The sequence below is a fragment of the Anopheles gambiae genome, chromosome 2 (assembly GCF_943734735.2).
Source record: "Anopheles gambiae chromosome 2, idAnoGambNW_F1_1, whole genome shotgun sequence".
In the NCBI taxonomy this organism is placed as follows: Eukaryota; Metazoa; Arthropoda; class Insecta; order Diptera; family Culicidae; genus Anopheles; species Anopheles gambiae.
The window spans coordinates 88,028,940-88,047,698 of record NC_064601.1 but is presented as its reverse complement, the minus strand read 5'-3'; the positions used below and the strand labels follow the sequence as shown (position 1 = coordinate 88,047,698).

Genomic DNA, 18,759 nt, shown 5'->3' with positions numbered 1-18,759 from the left:
TTAAAATTATCGTGTACATTTTCTTTTTTCTAACCGTCAGGTGTCTTGAACTATGGGTCCTTACTTTATATTAATCGGCCACAATACGGTCTATTCAAATTCTGTTCCAAAGTTTTTCACCTTTTTTACTATAAAAATTGCTTGTTATTCAAAAGCAATGTTCATAAGATATTTAGCGATAAATTTGACCCACTTTGTTCAACAATTGTTGAACAGTCAGTTCTGGAGTCAGCAAGTACCGCTGCAAGCTTAGTAGAAAATGACAAATTGAAACATTTTCCATATTTTATTACTACCACTAGAAAGAAATAGCCATCATTACGAAATCTTTAAAATTCTAATTCAAACAATGAGCTTGCCGCGCATTTTTAACCCCACTCCGACACGACGAAAACACGCACCGAACGCTCGTGTAGCGCTACTACCGCCGGCGACGCAGCCGCATTCTCGAACGAGCCGTCGTGCGCGATAAACGCAACGCTTGCTGCGGCTACTACGACCGAAGTTGCGCGTTTGGGCTAGTGGTGTGTGTTTGTTTATTTATTTTCAAGCTTAATTTTACCTTATTCACGCACCCTTGCAGGTGTGTGCGGGCGCAGGGATCCGCAATTGTTAAGGTACATTTCAGTGCGTTGCGGCAGTGCTGTGTGGTGTGATATCGTGCACCTCTATTGTGGTCTCCCGTTTACTTTATTCATTTATGCACTCAAACCGTGTTTCTTGTGTGAATGTGTATGTGTGGTTTTCTGTTGTGAATTTTCCCACCCAAACGTGCCGAGCCATCCGTGCGCAGTGGGTGCGTGCAGCCCCTTGGCCCCCTTGGTTGCCGGGAATCCGGCTGGAACGTAGTGAAGCGTGAATTGCACCGCGGTGCGCCACCTATCCGGCATTTCGCACTACCCAAAACGGTTTAGTTTTTAAGTTCAGCTGGCGTTTGGCTTGCGGTGTGCCGTGCATTTCTTTCTTGAATTATTTGTGCTGTGTACGGTGTCTGTGTGTGTGTGTGTCTGTGCTGCTACTCTTTCTTTTATCGTTTCCGTTTTGCGTTCCGTTTGCAAGTTCGCGTTAGAAGCGTTAGCATATTAGGTGCGTTTTTTTTGCGTTCGCATGGTGATGGTAGCTGCTTCCTCACTGTGGGTAGTTTTATAAAATGAAGTTCATGTAAAGTTGGTGTTTGCATTTGAAAGCAGAACAAAAGCGAAGAATGCGGAAAGAAATTGAATTTGTGTTAATAGTGTTTAACGTGTGTTACAAGAACTCATGTATTTTTATATGTTAAGCAAAAAGGGTTTAAAAAGCAGCTGTTGATAGCATGGGTTGATGTAATTGAATTGAAAATGTAGCTAATGGAACATTTAGAACGAATAAGTTCATACGGAGAAGCTGTTTTAACACAAATATACAATAAATTGCCATTCTTTTCCATTAAAAAGTGGCATTTTGTTCAAATTTTTCATTTAAAAAAACATGTCAAATATTCAATTTCATTTATAGTGCGTAATTTTATAACTGATGTATGGATGTATGAATAACACGTATTCAATTCACAATACAGTCACACAAACATTGCAAACAGTATTATCAAGAACAGCTGTTCAACAACGTTCCAGATTGTTACAGGCTGTGTTACAATCAATCAGCTAGCAACCGCTAGCAACAACTGCAATTACTGCAATTTTTCTAATGAATACAGGCCACGGTGACAATCGATAAGATACCGATAAGTGCCGGATTCTTTAGTGTAAATCTCGTGCCTGCTAATTCCGATCGAATTCGTTCGAGACGCATCTATTTAAACGATTCCATTTTCCTCTTTTTTCACAGTGGAGTGCATCAGTGTGTACAACGCAAGTGTGTGAGAAAGTGCATTTTGCGTTCCGTTCTGTTTCTGCCCCACAGGTAAACACGATGTCAATGAAAATGCTTTCCCTCGAGGATGACCAGCGATTTGCGCTGATGAAGGTAAGGCGCCCGCACCCACCATACCACGAACCGAGGTGGCCCGGTCACGGCCAGGTGTTGTCGATAAGATAAGATTTTACTGTTTTGGGGGATGGTTGTTTTGTTCGTTTCCTTCGAACGTTTTACAGCATACCAGATGGATGGTGCACGCTGGTTTTGTGCGCACTTTTTGACAATCAAACTGTGTTGTTGCTTTGCTTCGACTGTAAGCGGCAAGATAAGGCATTGAATGTGTATACAACAAACGGTACAAACAAACGGTGAACAACAAAAAATCGCGAGTAGAAAGTTCCAAAGTAGGCACTCGCGGCGGGGGGAAGGGCGTTGAATCGAAAGCGCCGGTGAGCTCCGATTTCGGGCTTTGGTGCAATTTCATGCAACGATGCGTTAACGAGTACACCACCCGCCACAGCCGTCTGTCTGTCGATCGTGTGTCGTACAATTAAAAATGTGTTTTCCGGTACCCCCGTACGGGTGTCTCCCGTACTATCACACGCGCACGCACACACACACTTTGAAAGCGTGTAAAAGTTAATCGCAACCCCTATAATACGATTAGATCGTGCATCCGGGAAACGGGTGGGAAATGGTGTTTGGGGTGGGCAAGTGTGCTTTGTTTCGTAGCGATCGATAAGCTGAGGAGGCGCAGATTGGAGCAGGTTGACAACAATTTTGCTGTTCATTGTCGCAGTTTTGTCGCTGCTGGGACGAATTTTGCGTGACTGATTCGTTGATGATGGAGGTTTTACGATATGTGTGTATGGTATGATCGGAACCTTACATTAGAGACTATCCAGTGCGGCTTTGCAATTACCGATCGAATGAAAATGGTTACCTTTATTGTGCCTGCTTAATAGCTGATTGGTGTTTCTTGCGACGAATGTCAATCAATTTCCAAGAAACCTTATCAAGCGATGACAATCAAATGGTTGACCACAAAATGACTAGTACAGTTTGCTTATCGAGCTTTATCATACCGTCTTGTGTGTTTGTTATCATCAAATCCTTATTTGTGGGTACAAAATAATTGGCCGTACCATAACAAAGATAATGCTCCACGATGATTTGCTCGAACTCGAACAAAGCGAACAGATTGAGCTTTCCAAAAACCACCAATGTGTATATTAAATCGCATGCCGTTGTTGTTCCAGCGCAACGATTAATCGCTAACCAAAAACAAAACCACGCTCGCATCAATCATTTCCAATTCATTGAACAGCTTGTTCTAAGCTTCCTGGAATGCTCTAGCCCTATCGATTGTTGCTGCTACACTTCGACCGTTTGTAGGTTCTTACGTCTGGGCACGCAGTTTTAATTTCGGATTATTATTATTTGATGGCCACCTTCGTCCACCATTCCGCCCTTCTGCTTATGGAGTCAAGGATTAGACAGGCCGTGGTCAGTGTTCAACGTTCCAGGCAAAAGCCTTCGAAAACAGCCTTCACTTGTTTCGGTTTAGCCGGCAGCGGCACAACAACACGCGTGGCAAAACCTGCGCCATTAGGAAGTGCAACGGAAGACGAGATCGTGTGTGTTAATGTGTATAGGTTTTTTTCTCTCTCTCTCTCTCTCCTCCTTCGCTTATGTTTTTGGTTCGGTTTAGTCTGCAAGTCTGTCCGTGTTTTGTGTTAAGCATTTGGAGGTTTTTTTCTCTGGTGTTCTTGTGTGTAGCTCCGATACGCATTTAGTGCGTCTGTACCATTTCGGTGGCTGGCTTTATGGCTTTCGTTTCATATTTAGCACGGTGTTTGCGTTTGATGGTCGTCGGTGGTACGCGCCTCGGTTCCGTAACCTTGACGTTAGGCCATGGTCGCGGGGTGTTTAGGCTGAAATGTTGAACCATTTTTTGTTCTGTAGCTTTATGGACTGGATGCCGGTAGTGATTGTTAGTATGATTCAATTCGGGAAATGATCGCTGTTTTGTTCAATTTTAGTCGATTTTGCTAATGAAATATTAAATAAAATTCACAACATCTAATCACTTCCACAATGAAACGAATAAAATGTACATGATGGCGAATAAACACGCACAACTATGCGTTGAAGTCTTTCGTGTAACAGAAGCGACGAACCCCAATCGTAGCACGTGCACCTATCATCTAACCAATTGTTTGCGGTGAGAATGCGCTTCCTATCATCGTCATTATTGTTTGCAAACAGTAGATTCTTTTTAGCATGGAAAACGATATTTGTTGAAGAATTTCAAATCATTGTTTTGAATTAGTTAACTCATGTGCACTGCGCTGTCGGACTAGCTGTAGCGTATTCTAGAAACATGCTAGATAGAAAGGAACCCTTCATCGTCGTGGCGAAACTGTATCAATCAAGGGGGGATGAAACGGGATTGTATCAGCTATCGCGTGTAAACGAATGACGACAGCGTGCACGGACAAGGGGATAAGCATTTGTCTGCGTCATTAAGTGCAGGATGGTTCTCGAAACGACCGTCGGTTGATTTCTTGATCCGGCCTTAAATTATAACAACGGCCACCCCCGAGAGCGATGAGGCTGGCAATTAATTCCACATTATATGTTTAATTGATCTGCCCCGGGTCGAGGTGGGACAAGGTGGGTGGCAGTCAGGAAGTGAACTATCAGCGCAATGTTGGGTTTGATTTCGGTAAAATCGCCCGTAATTGTCCGCTGGTTGCGAATATCATCCGCAGTAGTGTATAATTATTAAGCAAGTAGGACACTGTTTCGATTAGGTTATATGGTTTATCATCAAACTATTTCAATTTTTTTTAAATAATGCATTAAGCTTGCAATAACTAGTTGCTGGGACCGTGTTTTTTTTTTTTCAAATTGTTATCACATGATTGTAAAATGGTTAAGGATTTCTAAGAAATAATTTAAAGATTACGTTTCGTGTTCTATAAAATTAAAAACAATCAAAATCGATAAGACAAGGTTCGTCGCTTAGTCAATGTTCAAAAGACTTCCATATATATGGCTGAATAATTTTAACGATTTTTGAAAAATATGAACCATTGCAGTAGTTTCTAAATATAAAACTTTAATAATACTAACTCTTCTGCAGCACATTTTGTCCTACTGTCGACGCACTGACCCCAGAGATAATCTGCAGTAATGGTGCTTACTGGTGCACTAATAACAGTGACCGTAGCAGCGGTAATATTAGCCAACCGGATCCGTACCGAAATGTCGGTGAACGCCCTAGACTCGCACTTTATCGTCGTCTTGCGCCAGCTAGCCCAGACGTTAACCGATCAATCGGCACTGCATCAACTCGCGCAGCGCGAAGGCAGAAAGAGCGCTAGACTTTGAGCGCCAGACTTTGGCTTCGGTGTGAGTTCAACCTTGGAAGACCGACCGGACACTGTGTGTGTGTGTGTGAGTGTTTGTGTGTAACTATGCAAATGGGGTTGGTAGAAAGGGGAGAGGTGTTCGAGTTTCGATGCAAATGGATAAACGCGGGTAGGTTCAACCGTTATGAATGTATTACACAAAATCCTCCATGTTTATCGAGAGCAGGACCGAGTGACTTACTAGTTGGTTTGTAAAGTACTAAAAGAGCATTTTTTAAGGAAATATAAAGGATCGATAAAATATTGAAATGCATATAGCCACACACAATATGGGGTAAAGATGTTATGCCAAAGATATGCCTATTTCTTTCCGTCCTCTCCCTTGGCCGGTTTCTAACACCAACACCAGCAAACCCGGCCAGGTGTTGCTCACCCGCCGCCGAAGACAACAGTCGGTCATGGTGCACGGCTGCACGGCTTCACCGCACCGCGGATGCTGTTGCGCGATCGATCCATCTCCTAACGGTGGCTTCCCCCGAACGCGAACCTTAAGGTTGGTGGGGGAGAAAATGAGTCGCGAACGCGCGCGTGCTTCGGGCACGGGTGGTTAGAAAAAGTTGCTCACCTTGCAGTGCAGTTTTTCCGCCTTTTCCGCCATCCCTCCAGACTGTGCCTGCGTGCCGTGTGGGGTAAAATCGCTTCGTGTAATGCTGTGCTGGTGGGTAGCAAACGGTGAAGTGCTTTGGTGGCTTGCAAACAAACAAAAAACGGAATGGAAATGAATCGATGATGGCGCAGAGCCTAATGCATTTCCCACAACGTATGGGGAACTGCAACGCTTACTGAATGCTGCGAAGCGGGTTGGATGGTTCACGGTCGCAAAACATATTGCAAAATCAGCTTCGTAGGGTGTGCTGGACTGGCGTTAGGTTTAATGTCACACCGAGAAAAAAAGCCCGAAACAGGTTCCTTTAAACCGGGGAACCGAGAGACACAAACAGGTTAAAGCTACATATTTTTAGGACGCCCAATGTTGACCGGGTCCAGTTTTTGCGCTCGTTCGAAACATTGGTTTGCATCGATACAGGTCGAGCAGCATTGATTGGGGCTGACTTTCTGTGGTGGGATGTCAGTGAATTGTTGTCTAACGGACGTGCTTATGCAAAGGTTTCAGCGTACCGGCGTGGTTTTTGCCTCAAACTTTTATGATGTTTCTTTGATAAACATCTCCATGCAATAGTTTACGTTGCATAATGCACATTCAAAAAGGATAACAAAAACCGACTTTGTAACACACTGCCGGTCGGTTTTCTCGAAGCTCACTGGGTAAACCTTTATTGTTTGTTCGATGCACTACACCACAACACGCGGGACGCTTTTGACTTCACTCGCAATGATTGATGGCTAAGCTGTCGTGCTGCAATCAGCGTGGTGCTAGTATCACCTTTTTGTTAGTGCATCATTGTAGTTCTTTTTACTCTCTTTGTTGGTGCAAAGCATTAATGAAAATACTTTTACTGTCGTTTGTCAAACGATCGACATGATCGTTGGTCATTGTAAGAGATACTGAGTAGTTGTTTTTTGCAGAAGGTACATGCTGCATGAGCTACAAATAAATTTGCTGTAAGCTACATTTAAAAGCTTCCGCCGTTACTACCACTTCCACACGTTTCGGACGTTGGAAACTGCTTTCATCCTAATGAAGAGCTATTTAACATTAGCGTTAGCTAATGCTTGACGATGGGTTTTATAGCGCTTTAACATGCTTAATGTTTTATTATTGATGCCAATAATGTGCATCGTTCGTAGCCGGCATCGCGTTTCGGTACGGTTGAACGGGTTTATAGACGCTTTAAGCTGCTGATACACTTTTGCTACAAAGGGTCATTATTCAGCTAGAGAAATATTATTCAAAAACCACGATGTGTAAAAGGATAGCTTCGATATGATTTTACTTTTTTACTGATTTATTAAAATTTGCTTAATTTTTAAAAATACAACCTCTGTTAAACACACAATTACATAGTTCCTCTGTATTCATGAACAAATAGGGGAAACGGGGCAAAATGGGCATTCTTTAATAAAACATTATTTCACAGGATGCATTTCAAGGTTCAAAATGTATTTTTTTTCTTTGGCTCAACAACCGATGTCGTTCAAGGCCTGCCTGTACCCACTTGTGGGCTTGGCTTTCAGTGACTAATTGATTCCCCCCCATAGCAGGATAGTCAGTCCTACGTATGGCGGCGCGGTCTATTTGGAGATTGAACTCATGACGGGCATGTTGTTAAGTCGTACGAGTTGACGACTGTACTACGAGACCGGCTTCAAAATGTATTTATTGGAATGATTTATAAAGACCATGTAGATTTAGTCATCCGTTATTCAACAACAACCAAGACCAATATAAATTTAGATTTAGTAGCAAACTGAAATAATTTTCGCTACTTCGAAAATACACCTGTTCTCACTTTCCTCTGAATCTTTATCCAGTTGCTATGGATCGCAATCCATGAGATTGGATCGCAATCAACTACGTCTGAATCGTTTGCAGCTACGTTTGGATCGTTTTCAGCAACGTTTGGATCGCTCTCAGCTACCTTTGGATTTTACGGTAGCTCGCGTAAATCTCGTTGCAGCGCAAAGTTTATTTAGTGACCATTCGGCGTACCTCACGATTCTCCTCATGACAGACAATTTGAAAAGCAACAATTTCGTATTGTTCTATGTTTGAACCCAATTGAGAATATGTGTTAAAAACCCATTTTTGAGCTATAAACAACATTTGACAGTATTGTCTGCTTCTACGCATCAGAACAGATTTCCTTCATTCTAAAGATGGAATATCCGGCTATACCTCGAAACCCTGAACAAGACTAAATGACCACGTAGGTCGTTACGCTAAAAAGAAGAAGATTGTGCTGGTTTGTTTGAAAAACTTGGTCTAATAACCAAAAACGTATGAATGGTGATGTAAGCTTCATATAAAAAATACGATAAGATTTTATAATTGAATGCATTAATTGTTTAGTTCTTTCCTTGGGGTGCAAATGTGTCCCGCGGTCACCAAATAAACGGTGCGCTAAAACGAAATTTGCGCGAGCTACCGTAAAATCCAAAGGTAGCTGAGAGCGATCCAAACGTAGCTGAAAACGATTCAGTCGTAGTTGCAAACGATTCAGACGTAGTTGATTGCGATCCATTCTCATGGATTGCGATCCATAACAACCGGATAACGATTCAGAGAAAAGTGAGAACAGGTGTAAGCTTTAAGGCATGTTGCATGGATGCGTGCAAGTTTTCTGTGGTATATTTTTTAAATAAATAATATTTCGATACAATTGGACTGTAGAAAGCATGGCAATTGAATGCGTGTTTTTATTAATATTATAAAGAACTGTAAAAATGCTTCACATGAGGCAATATGGTCAGTCAACATTATGGCAAAATCGGCAGCTGTTTTTGACATAGAGTGCTTGGTGAGGCTAGGGTTTTTTATTTGTCCACATAATACAGGGTTTCACACTTTATGTCAAGACCGCGGGACCCCTTCCCGAATCTGTCTTAGCCAATGCCAAGACTGCGGTATGATACCTGAAAACGTTGATGATACCTGAATTCATCGTATGCAATGCTGAATCTGCGGCACATTTCTCGAACACACTGTTCCGCGCCGAGGTCATGCGGTCGAATATTTTTTTGCACGTATAACCTTTGTGCACATCAGTGTATTAGAAACACCCAATTATCCTTTTCGTGTTTTTACCAAAAAAAAACAATTTAATAAAATAAGTGATTGCATATTTGTTTAATTTAAATATTTTAAAAGTGGTAATAAAGTAGTTTCAACTGTTTAAATACTCTTTTTTGGTAAAAAACAAAAAAATAATTGGGTTATACATGTAACAAAATATTCGACCGTAAGTCCTCGGTGCGGAACAATGTGTTCGAGAAATGTGCCGTAGATTCAGCATTGCATACGATGAATTCAGGTATCATCAACGTTTTCAAGCATCATACCGCAGTCTTGGCATTGGCTAAGACAGATTCGGGAAGGGGTCCCGCGGTCTTGAGATAAAGTGTGAAACCCTGTAATGCTAACAAGCCATGCTTCAAAAGATTTAAATCCGTTGTAATAAGGTGTTTTAATTATAATAATATATATTTGGATCACTTCGAAGGGCTCTCCTGAACAGCTAATCAAAAGATGCATATGCCCATTTTGCCCTGCGTGTCAAAATAGCATCACGTGAAACATTTATTTTACAAATGTCTCCGTTCTATTGAGGCTTTTTGGTTATTTTGATCCATAGATAAATAGTAGAGGCATAGAATAATTTAAGAATAATTGTGTTGCGAGAAAAAATCCAAGGAATATTCATTCCACAACTTTGTATGTCCCTTTTGCCACGCTTTCCTCCTAAACACTAAAGGAATGATATTGATTTTTCACACCTTTCAGAGCATGCATCAGCGTTTAAAGCATCTTTTTTTTTCAGCACCGTTCATCGTTGCGCGTTGCTCCATTAAGGCTTTATCTCACATCCAAATGTGATGTGTGACTGTGACAAAGCCGCTTCTTTGACAGGCAAAAGACAGTTAATATTATACATCCTGTTGAGGGGTAGGAACTGTGTAAAGGTGACCGGCAATTATTTATGCTGCGCTTCCGTGCCAATCAATCTACGACCGATAAATGACACAAAAGGGTTGCAGGCGGAAAGGAGGTCTAATATCATGCCCCATCCAAATGTTTCTTGCACAAAAAAGCACAAAAATGTGATGGTTGGTTTGTGTTTGTGTGTGTGTGAAATCGCATTAACGCTCGAGGAGGGAGAAACTTTGCGCACGAAACGTTTGCTCCGGCGCATCGATTTACTCGATTACTGCAAAACCCCGCTGGTCCGCGAAATGCATTCGAGATCGCACGATTCGGATGAAAAGCATGAAGGGGGAGGCGTAGAGTAATTTGCGCTATGTGCAAGCAAGCAAGCAAGCAACAGCTCCATTAAAGTGGGGTGAAAAATCGATGAGTCAGAAGATGGTTCAGCCATTGCGGTTTGAGTGTTGCTGTTTTTTCGTTGCTGTTTGTTGTTTGCAATGAAACTGGATGCATGATTGGCACGCAGTGCGCGTTACTGTTGCAATGTGCTGCGTGATGAATTACAGATGAAAGGTGGGCTTGAATTTGCAATGGTGGAAAAATTGCATACCAAAAAAAAAATTGATAGAAAATAGGGAACGTATAATTTTCGGCTTCAAAATAGAAAATTTCACATGATTGAATATATTTTTTGTGTTAAACAAATTGATAAAAAAGCGAATTAGATTTCTCGATCGGTTCGTGAATATTCGACTAAAATTAAAGAAAGAAAATACACCTGAAGGGTAATATGATTTCTTCCTATTCACTCACACACAATCGCTTAATTGACATTCATTTAGCATCAATGTCCCTTTGCCCAAGGTCCCGACAATCTCCCAAAGGCCGCGGGCACGTATTTCAGCTTCACGCCAGCTTAATTTTGAAACACTGTACACATCTGAATTGAAGTCTAATTTGAGGCGCGTCGATTGATTTACAGTCTTTTGGAAACCTCTTTTTTTCTCTTTTTCATTTCAACGCACAAAACTCATTCGCGACTGGTTGCGCTCGTCATGAGTGAATCATGATTGCGCAACACGCGCGCACGTGCTCTTTCGCGCGCAGCGCCACTTCATGCGCACTGGAGAGGCCTGCTGCCATCTCCACGCCGAACAGTCGCTGTCGTAGGCCAATGCCACGCCAAGGTATGTGGTGTCCATTTCGTTTGGACCGGTTCAATCTTGGTTGACACTGACCAGCGCCAGGGTATGCACGGTACGCCAAGGAGAAGATCGGTTCAAGATGCAGCTGCCTCGATGCAGGGCAGCTGCCCGCGTGTGGACTATCGGCTTTTGTTCATACGACCAGACCTTTGCCTTGACGTACGGGCGGCTCATCAATTTTCGGACCATTTCGGAGCGTTTGTTGACCGACGGTGGCGTCGGTGATGGTGTTGGCATTTGCGCAATCGGGGGTAAAACGATCATTATTTAGCCGCTTTATTGACCTTACGGAGCAAAGGAAGGAGCAATGAACGTGAGGAAAAAGTAAAGCAGGGGAGACGTTGAGACGTTTTGATGTTGTATTTGCTCGATTTTCAAGGTTGTTAGACGATTAACAGCGTGAGCTTGCTTAGTAACACTCCTAAGTACCTTAGTAGTACACTTTATAGTGGATTTTATCAAGCAAGTGCATAATTTACAAGCCCTTAGATGTCAGTTAAATTTTCAAACTACGCGAAGTAAACGAAGGATGCATCTAAAACACTGAGAGATTTACTAAGAATTCCTTCACCGTATCAAATCAGAAGCTCGCAACCTTCCTGACCTGTCATTGGCTCACAACTCCAGCTTCTCGCCCACCACGACATGGAAGATGCAATCCTCCTAACCATTCAATCAAATTCAATTACGTTGCTAATTACCCCCTTCTTGGGGCCGGTGCAAAAGTCATTGCAAAAGTCATGTTTCTGACCCTCCGTCTGCTTGAAGGTTACTGAAGGGTTGCAAAAAGACAAAAGTGTCTAGCTTTACGTGTCTGTTCGCTTGTTAACCCTCTCGGGGAGTCGTGAACGCAACGCAACGTCATCCTAAGTGCCAATGATTGGCAAGTATATCCTCTGCTTTCGTGTAATCCCAACCAGGAACTTGTAGATAAAATGATGCATCGTTTATTGCGTGTCCGGCGTAGGACGTACACATAGACGTGAAAATAATGGAATGACAATGAATCGAATTGCTACTGCCCGGTTATCGTTTGTTTGGGGTTTTAATTTTGTTGCGGTTGCGTGTTGCATCTGGCAGAGAAATGCAATTTTTCGCACCTTTTTCCTGGGACAGTAGTAGTAGTAGTAGTAGCATTAAACGGTTGCCCGGGAGAGAGGTCAAAACGTTAAGTACGTTCAGCTACTCACTCACTCCGCAAGTCTGTGTGTAGAGGAACGCAGGGCAAAACGGTCATGATCAATTAATCTCTAAAATTATGCTATTTTGCCACCTCAAAGAAGAGTTTTCGTGTAATTTAAGCAAATATTAAGAAACAATTTTTTTTTCAAATAATTATCGAATGCAATGATCATCCAGAAACATAACATTGATCTATGAATTTCGTAAACATGCTAGTATCTTTTTATTTTGAGCTTATTAAAAATAGACTTTTTATCCTTGTTGTCACACAACATAAACAAACGATATGTTTTTTGATCAACGGTCTTAACAGTTAATCAAATATTATATTTTTATTCTATTAAATAATCCTTCCTTAAGATTTGAGTATAGTTCTATGTTCTTGTATTTGAATGGCTACATTTGTTCGGCTATATGGATCTGAAAGCTCCACGTTTTTATTAAAGAACAAACATAAGCAGATGCCATAATAGCAAAGGTCTATGAGTATGTGAGAACCAATCTACTTGCACACTACAAACTAGTTGCTTTAGCTGGGTTCATGTCCTGATATTTATGTCGATTATGTTTCTTTTTTTAAAGATTTGATTTAACTTTTCATTTAAACAATTGAATGAAGCCAGTTCAAAGCCTTAAACATCTTTGCTACGTTTTATGTTTTGATATAGGGCCATTTTGTCATGAGGCCCATCTTACATGATATTGTAACTTCTCGTTGTGCATGAATTCCTTCTTTGAAAGTCTGTTGTTCGTTTTATTTCATAGACATACTGTCGATCGCTGTCAAAACAGAAATGTTAAGATTACTTTACTCAGATACTCAGATACAGAGCAAAAGTACTCAATATAGCCATTTTACCCACACATTCTCCTTCAACTTTGCGATAGAACACACAGGTGTGATAGGAAAGGTATCATTCTAATCAAGATACTCAAATGATCTTCGCTTCCCATTCAATTACCCTTACCTTGATCGGCTCGTCGATCAATCTATTGTACGTGCCGCCTCCAACACACTACTACACCATGACCAATTTCTCATCCCTCCAATGTCCACCACCTTTACAAGGGAGTTAAAACTTTGCAATTATGGCGATATAACATTCGCAAGCATGCAAACAAAAAATGATCACTATCTGTTCCCACACACTTTTTGCATTCCGTAGCTAAGGTAGGGCGGGGCGCGTGTATACTAACACTATCCTCTCCGATGATTGTCTACACGCAAGATACACTGTAGCGATGCACTTAAGTTCAAGCTCATCGCCCTCGGTTGCCTTGGAGACAGTGGATTGATGTTGGTGATCTTCAGGGGCAGATCTGTTTTGACTTGTCTCGCTTATTTGCATTCACCACTTAATTAATAACTTGCGAATTTCAGCTGTCAATCTTACGTCACTAGTTGCGTCAAGTGAAGGTTCCGACTCTTTTTTTTTGGATAGCTCAAAATGAAAGGAACTCAACGCTGACGTAACAACGGTGGGAAATTTTGGATAAAGCTTGCAAAATAAAGTACCCGTCCATGAGGAGTGGATTGTTCAAGACAAAAACAAGGCTTGAAGAGACATTTGAGTTTTGAGTTCGTGCAAGCCAAGGTTCAGACAGTTCGCGGTCCCTATGAACTCGGTCTCTGGTCTCACTGGTGATATTGAACCAGATAGTGATGCGAAGTTGAAGGTTGTCTACATCTGCAATTGCGGGTGACATGAAAGGCAGAGCACGTCCGTCCTCAACCCTGATCGTGAGGTGTATGTGTGTATTTGTACATTTCGGTCCCTAATTTGGACTGCGCAAGCTTTTCTTAGAATTCTATCGCGTCTAGGGCATCCTTCTATGGTGATTACAGCACTCCGCAGTGCAGCAGGTCGATCGATTTCTTGCTCGATTTCTTTGATTGCACATTACACATCTACTAATGCGCGCATTTTTTTCTCTATCTCCCCGTTCTCCTCTCATTACAGTTCCGTCGGCAGGTGGTTGACATACTGAAACCGGAGCACGATGATTACTATCTGGTGCGTTGGCTACGAGGTAAGCGATACACACAATCACGAGGTCTTGGGTCTAGGCTGGAAATGCGGCAATCGGAGGCGCCTTAGCTCGCATTAGGTCGCCACACTTGCCGGTGAACCGGTTCGCGGTAATTAGACGGTTTGCGTGAAGAAGTAAATATTTCTGAAATGACTCTATACCACGTCTTAGGCCGTTGGAAGCAATGCGTCCTACACGCGTGCGGGTGGATGGAACGGCTTATTTTGTTGTGCTGTCACATCTACTACCGATCATGGTTCCACCCCCGAGTGGGGAGGAAATTTGCACGCGAGGGCACGTGTGGACTGACCTTAGAACTATAATTGGCATTTTTCCTCGCCACATTCCATCTTTCCTCCACCGCGAGGGCCGCTTTCTGTTTTGTTTTGCGTACACAAATTGTCTTGAGCAAATCAGCTGATGAATGGTCGGCGTTGGACTGAGGATCTTGGAAGGCCGTTTGGAGGGCGTGTGGAATTGCGGTCAAAATGAAAAGTTCAGTAAAACGCACCGCTTTTTTCAACTGATTCAATTGTGAACTCATTAGGAACCGGATGCTGAAGCTGATTTCCTTTTCATTTTAAAAAGTGGCATCATTTTGTAATGGAAAGCTAAGCAATAATAGATGGCTATTCCAAGGAGATACTTAAAGCCTAGAGAGCCTTGTACTACCTTACAAGATATCAAAATACTGATGAATGGTTAATTGAGCAGTACGGTGGTGGAATCATTTACTTGAGTGGAGTAGGTACTGTGTCGGTTCCTGAATCGGTTTGCGATCCGTTTCATGACTGACACAGATCCATATACAGTTTGTATGCCTGAATGATAAAGGGAGCAGTTTCAGTAACGAGATAAGTTTGGGATTAGTTCCAGTAGCGGTATTGGGTTCAGGGCTAGTTTGCAAAAACGGTATAAGTTCGAAATTATTCCATTGACAGGTATGGGTTGGCGATCAGTTTAGATATGATATGAATTCTAGGAGCCGTGTGGATTCAGCAACAGTTCAAACCCCATTTTAAGTGTTATTCACTTTTAAAACCTGGAATAGATTCAAGATCTATTCCGGGCCGTTATTGATTTGAGATCAGTATGTGTTATAACCACACCATCCATTCACTTGCAAGGCTCAACGAGAAGTGCCAGGTTTTATTACTCATTTCTCTCCTTACAGTTCTATGCTATAATATGCTATAATCTAATCTAATCTAATCTATAATCTAATCTTAAATCTACAATAATGGATATAACAGTATGGATAGTATGGGTTCAGTATCAGTTCCATGGCCGGTATGCGCTAAGTGTCAGTTCCTAAATCTATTTGGATTCAGGATAAGTTCCAGTACACTATAGGTTTTGGATCAGTTCCAGGAACTATATGGGCTCGACATCAATTCCAGATTCGGTACGGGTTCGGGATCAGTTCCAGGAACTATATGGATTCGGGATCAGTTTATGTGCCGGTATGTGTTCAGGATCAGTTCAATGATCGATTTAGGATCATGATCAGTTACAAAACCAATATCCTTTGAAGAATATCGTTCCAAGAACGATTATGGATTCAGAGCCAATTTGAAGACCGGTATAAGTATAGAAGTAGATTTAGGGCTGGTTGGGTTGGGAACCAGTTCGACGGCAGGCATGGGTTCTACATCAGATCCACTGCTTATATGAGTTCAGAATCAGTTTAAATACCGGTATAAGTTCAGAATCAGTTCCAGGATCGATATGCTTCTAGGTATAGTACCAGCACCAGTTAGAGACAAGTATGGGTTCAGTAGCAGTTGACCCGTGTGGGTTGGATATCACTTCCAGGAATAGTATGGGTAAACCATCAGTTCCAGAACTTGTATGATTTGGGGAACAGTTCGAGGGACGATGTGTGTTAAGGATCAATTCAAGGACCGGTATGGGTGTTGGATCAGTTTCAGGGTCGGTTGAGATCCAGGATCAGTTCAAGGATTGTTAAGAGTTCAGGACCAATGTCAGGAAATACGGTTAAGGTTAAGGATCAAAGATAGTACCGATATGGATTCGGAATAATTTTCAGTGCCGATATGGGTTCTGTATCAGACCTGGATATGTTTTGTTTGTCCCCTTGAACCTAGGAATTCTGGTTTTTTATACATCTTGTAGTGAAAGTTGTTATACACCTCCGAAATTGTGTTGCGTAGCCATATAATCGTGAAAATCCAAAGTTTTAACATATTTACCTCGTACGTTTTACCACGCTAGCACGCAACTGGAACCCGGAGGCGGCGGAAAAGATGCTGCGCGATTCGATGAAGTTCCGGGAGCGCTGGAACACGGACGAGATCGCCAAGTGGCCAACGCCCCAGATCCTGCTCGACTACAGCCCGCACGGTGTGTCCGGCTACGATAAGGAAGGCTCACCGATCATCATCATACCGTTCGCCGGGTTCGACATCTGGGGCCTGCTGCACAGCGTGTCCCGGGCCGACATCGTGCGCATGACGATGCAGGCGCTCGAGGGCTACATGCAGCAGGCGTACGAGCAGAGCAAGAAGACCGGCAACCCGAACAGCCGCCAGTTTATCGTCGTGTTCGATATGGACAACTTCAACCTGAAGCAGTACATCTGGCGCCCGGCGAGCGAGGTGGTGATCTCGCTGATCAAGATGTACGAGGCGAACTATCCGGAGATCCTGAAGTGCTGCTACATCATCAACACGCCGAAGGTGTTCGCGTTCGCGTACAACATGGTGAAGAAGTTCCTGGGCGAGTACACGATCGACAAGATACGGATCTACAAGCCGGACCGGTCCAAGTGGCTGCCCGCGATCCTGGAGCGGTGCGATGCGGACCAGCTGCCGGCGTACTTCGGCGGCACCCAGACCGACCCGGACGGCAATCCGAAGTGCGAGACGAAGATCTGCTGGGGCGGCAAGGTGCCGAAGGAGCTGTACACCTCGAAGGAGGACAGCTTCAACAACAATCTGACGTTCACGGAGACGGAGATCCGGAAGGGTGGCCGGCTGAAGCTGACGTTCGACTGTGAGGATGCGGGCTGTTTCTTGAAGTGAGTTTTGGCTGGTCGTTGTATGTGTCGGGTGTGGCAGGGACAATATTTGCAATGCCAAAACATTTGCTCTTTAAGCTAGACAAACTTCGGCTTGGGCGTTGTTTTACGATTCAATTAACACGCAGTCTCCCTTCGTACGCAGGTGGGAATTCCGTACGTTCGATCACGACATCAAGTTCGGCGTGAAGTGCGTGAACAAGAAGACGGAGGAATCAGTTATCGAGGTGCCGCTCAAGCGAGTATCCTCCCATCAGGTGGACGAGTCCGGGTTTATCACCTGCCAGCCGGGATGCACATGTACGTCATTATATTTCATATTTTTTATCGATTCATTAATCTCTAAAGCCTTCCCTTCCTATCACTCCCAATTCATACAGATCACGTGCTGTTCGACAATTCGTACTCGTACTTCAAGACGAAAAAGATCCGCTACTCCGTGCTGATGACGGCGCCGCTCAACGACGAGGAGCAAACGATGGCCCCGATTGCCGTGACGGAGGAGGAAACGTCCCCGGCGGACGGTGGTACGGCCGAGGATTGAACGCCGAAGGTTGGACGGCGAGTCATCTGATGGCTGGGCAGGGTGCGCTTTGTACTTTTAAAAGAACACGGTCAGTTGTCCTTCGGTACTCACACAAAAACGAACATCAAGGGAATAGAGTGTTCCAGTACTACATACAGGGAGATGCATCGGGTTAGGGCTGATAAAATGTTATTGCATTCTGAAAACAAACGTAAAGTGATGAACCGTCGCGCAAAAATGTCGTGAGCCAAAGATTTTGAGTTGTTGTGTGTGTGCTTTAAATCGTTTTCTTCCCTTCCAACATCTGTTCCCTCAGCATACTTTTTACAGCTTTCACGTGTGTTTGACACAATCTTTCCTTATCACCAGCTTAGGTGTGTTCGATTCCATTTCTTTTGCCCTTTTGAAAAAAGCCGAAACACGCCCGATATACGCGCGACATTCCATTACAGGGTGATATTTGATTAGATAGTAAGCTCCCAAAAATTGCATATCCCAGTGGCTGTGGCGACGTTTGTCCTTATCGGTGACCATTGTAAAAAAACAAGCAAACAAAACAATAAAAATACATACTAATATTAGTTGCTGGTGATAAAACAAAAAAACACAGTGGGACGGGGACACACGATATTCTCTCGTGGAGAGTAGAGTAGAGCGGGCTCGTGTAATGCCACGGGTGGTAATTAGATTAGGACAGCAGCAGCAAGCGGCAACCATGTTGAGGGTAAGATATAAGGGCTAACAACCGAACGGTTAACAACCCAACGGTTTTAACAGTCTGTGAAGGATACGAGGAACGCTCGATGGGAAGCGTAGCCCCTTTGTTTGTTTGTGTGCGTAAATGTAAAAAGCGGAAGTACATACATCCCACTGTGTGCTGAAACTATAATTAAGCTCAATAAACCGTACGGATTGGTTGTCAAGCAAATGGCAAAGAGTGT

At 43.0% G+C, this 18,759-nt stretch overlaps 1 protein-coding gene across 3 annotated transcripts; it reads left to right on the top strand.

Annotated features, from left to right (window-relative positions):
• Positions 1 to 416: 416 nt before the first annotated feature.
• Positions 417 to 18,746, top strand: LOC1276370 (SEC14-like protein 4). Of its 3 annotated transcripts, XM_061642834.1 has the most exons (7): positions 423 to 524; positions 1,694 to 1,741; positions 1,825 to 1,962; positions 14,183 to 14,252; positions 16,488 to 17,292; positions 17,438 to 17,592; positions 17,673 to 18,746. In XM_061642834.1, exons 3-7 carry the CDS (start codon positions 1,909 to 1,911, stop codon positions 17,834 to 17,836), a joined length of 1,248 nt encoding a protein of 415 aa, XP_061498818.1. In that variant the 5' UTR covers positions 423 to 524; positions 1,694 to 1,741; positions 1,825 to 1,908; the 3' UTR covers positions 17,837 to 18,746. The 3 variants fall into 3 exon arrangements, with proteins under 3 accessions (XP_061498816.1, XP_061498818.1, XP_061498817.1); XM_061642832.1 differs by lacking the exon at positions 1,694 to 1,741 and having other exon boundaries at positions 417 to 524; XM_061642833.1 differs by lacking the exon at positions 1,694 to 1,741 and having other exon boundaries at positions 449 to 617.
• The last annotated feature ends 13 nt before the right edge of the window (positions 18,747 to 18,759 follow it).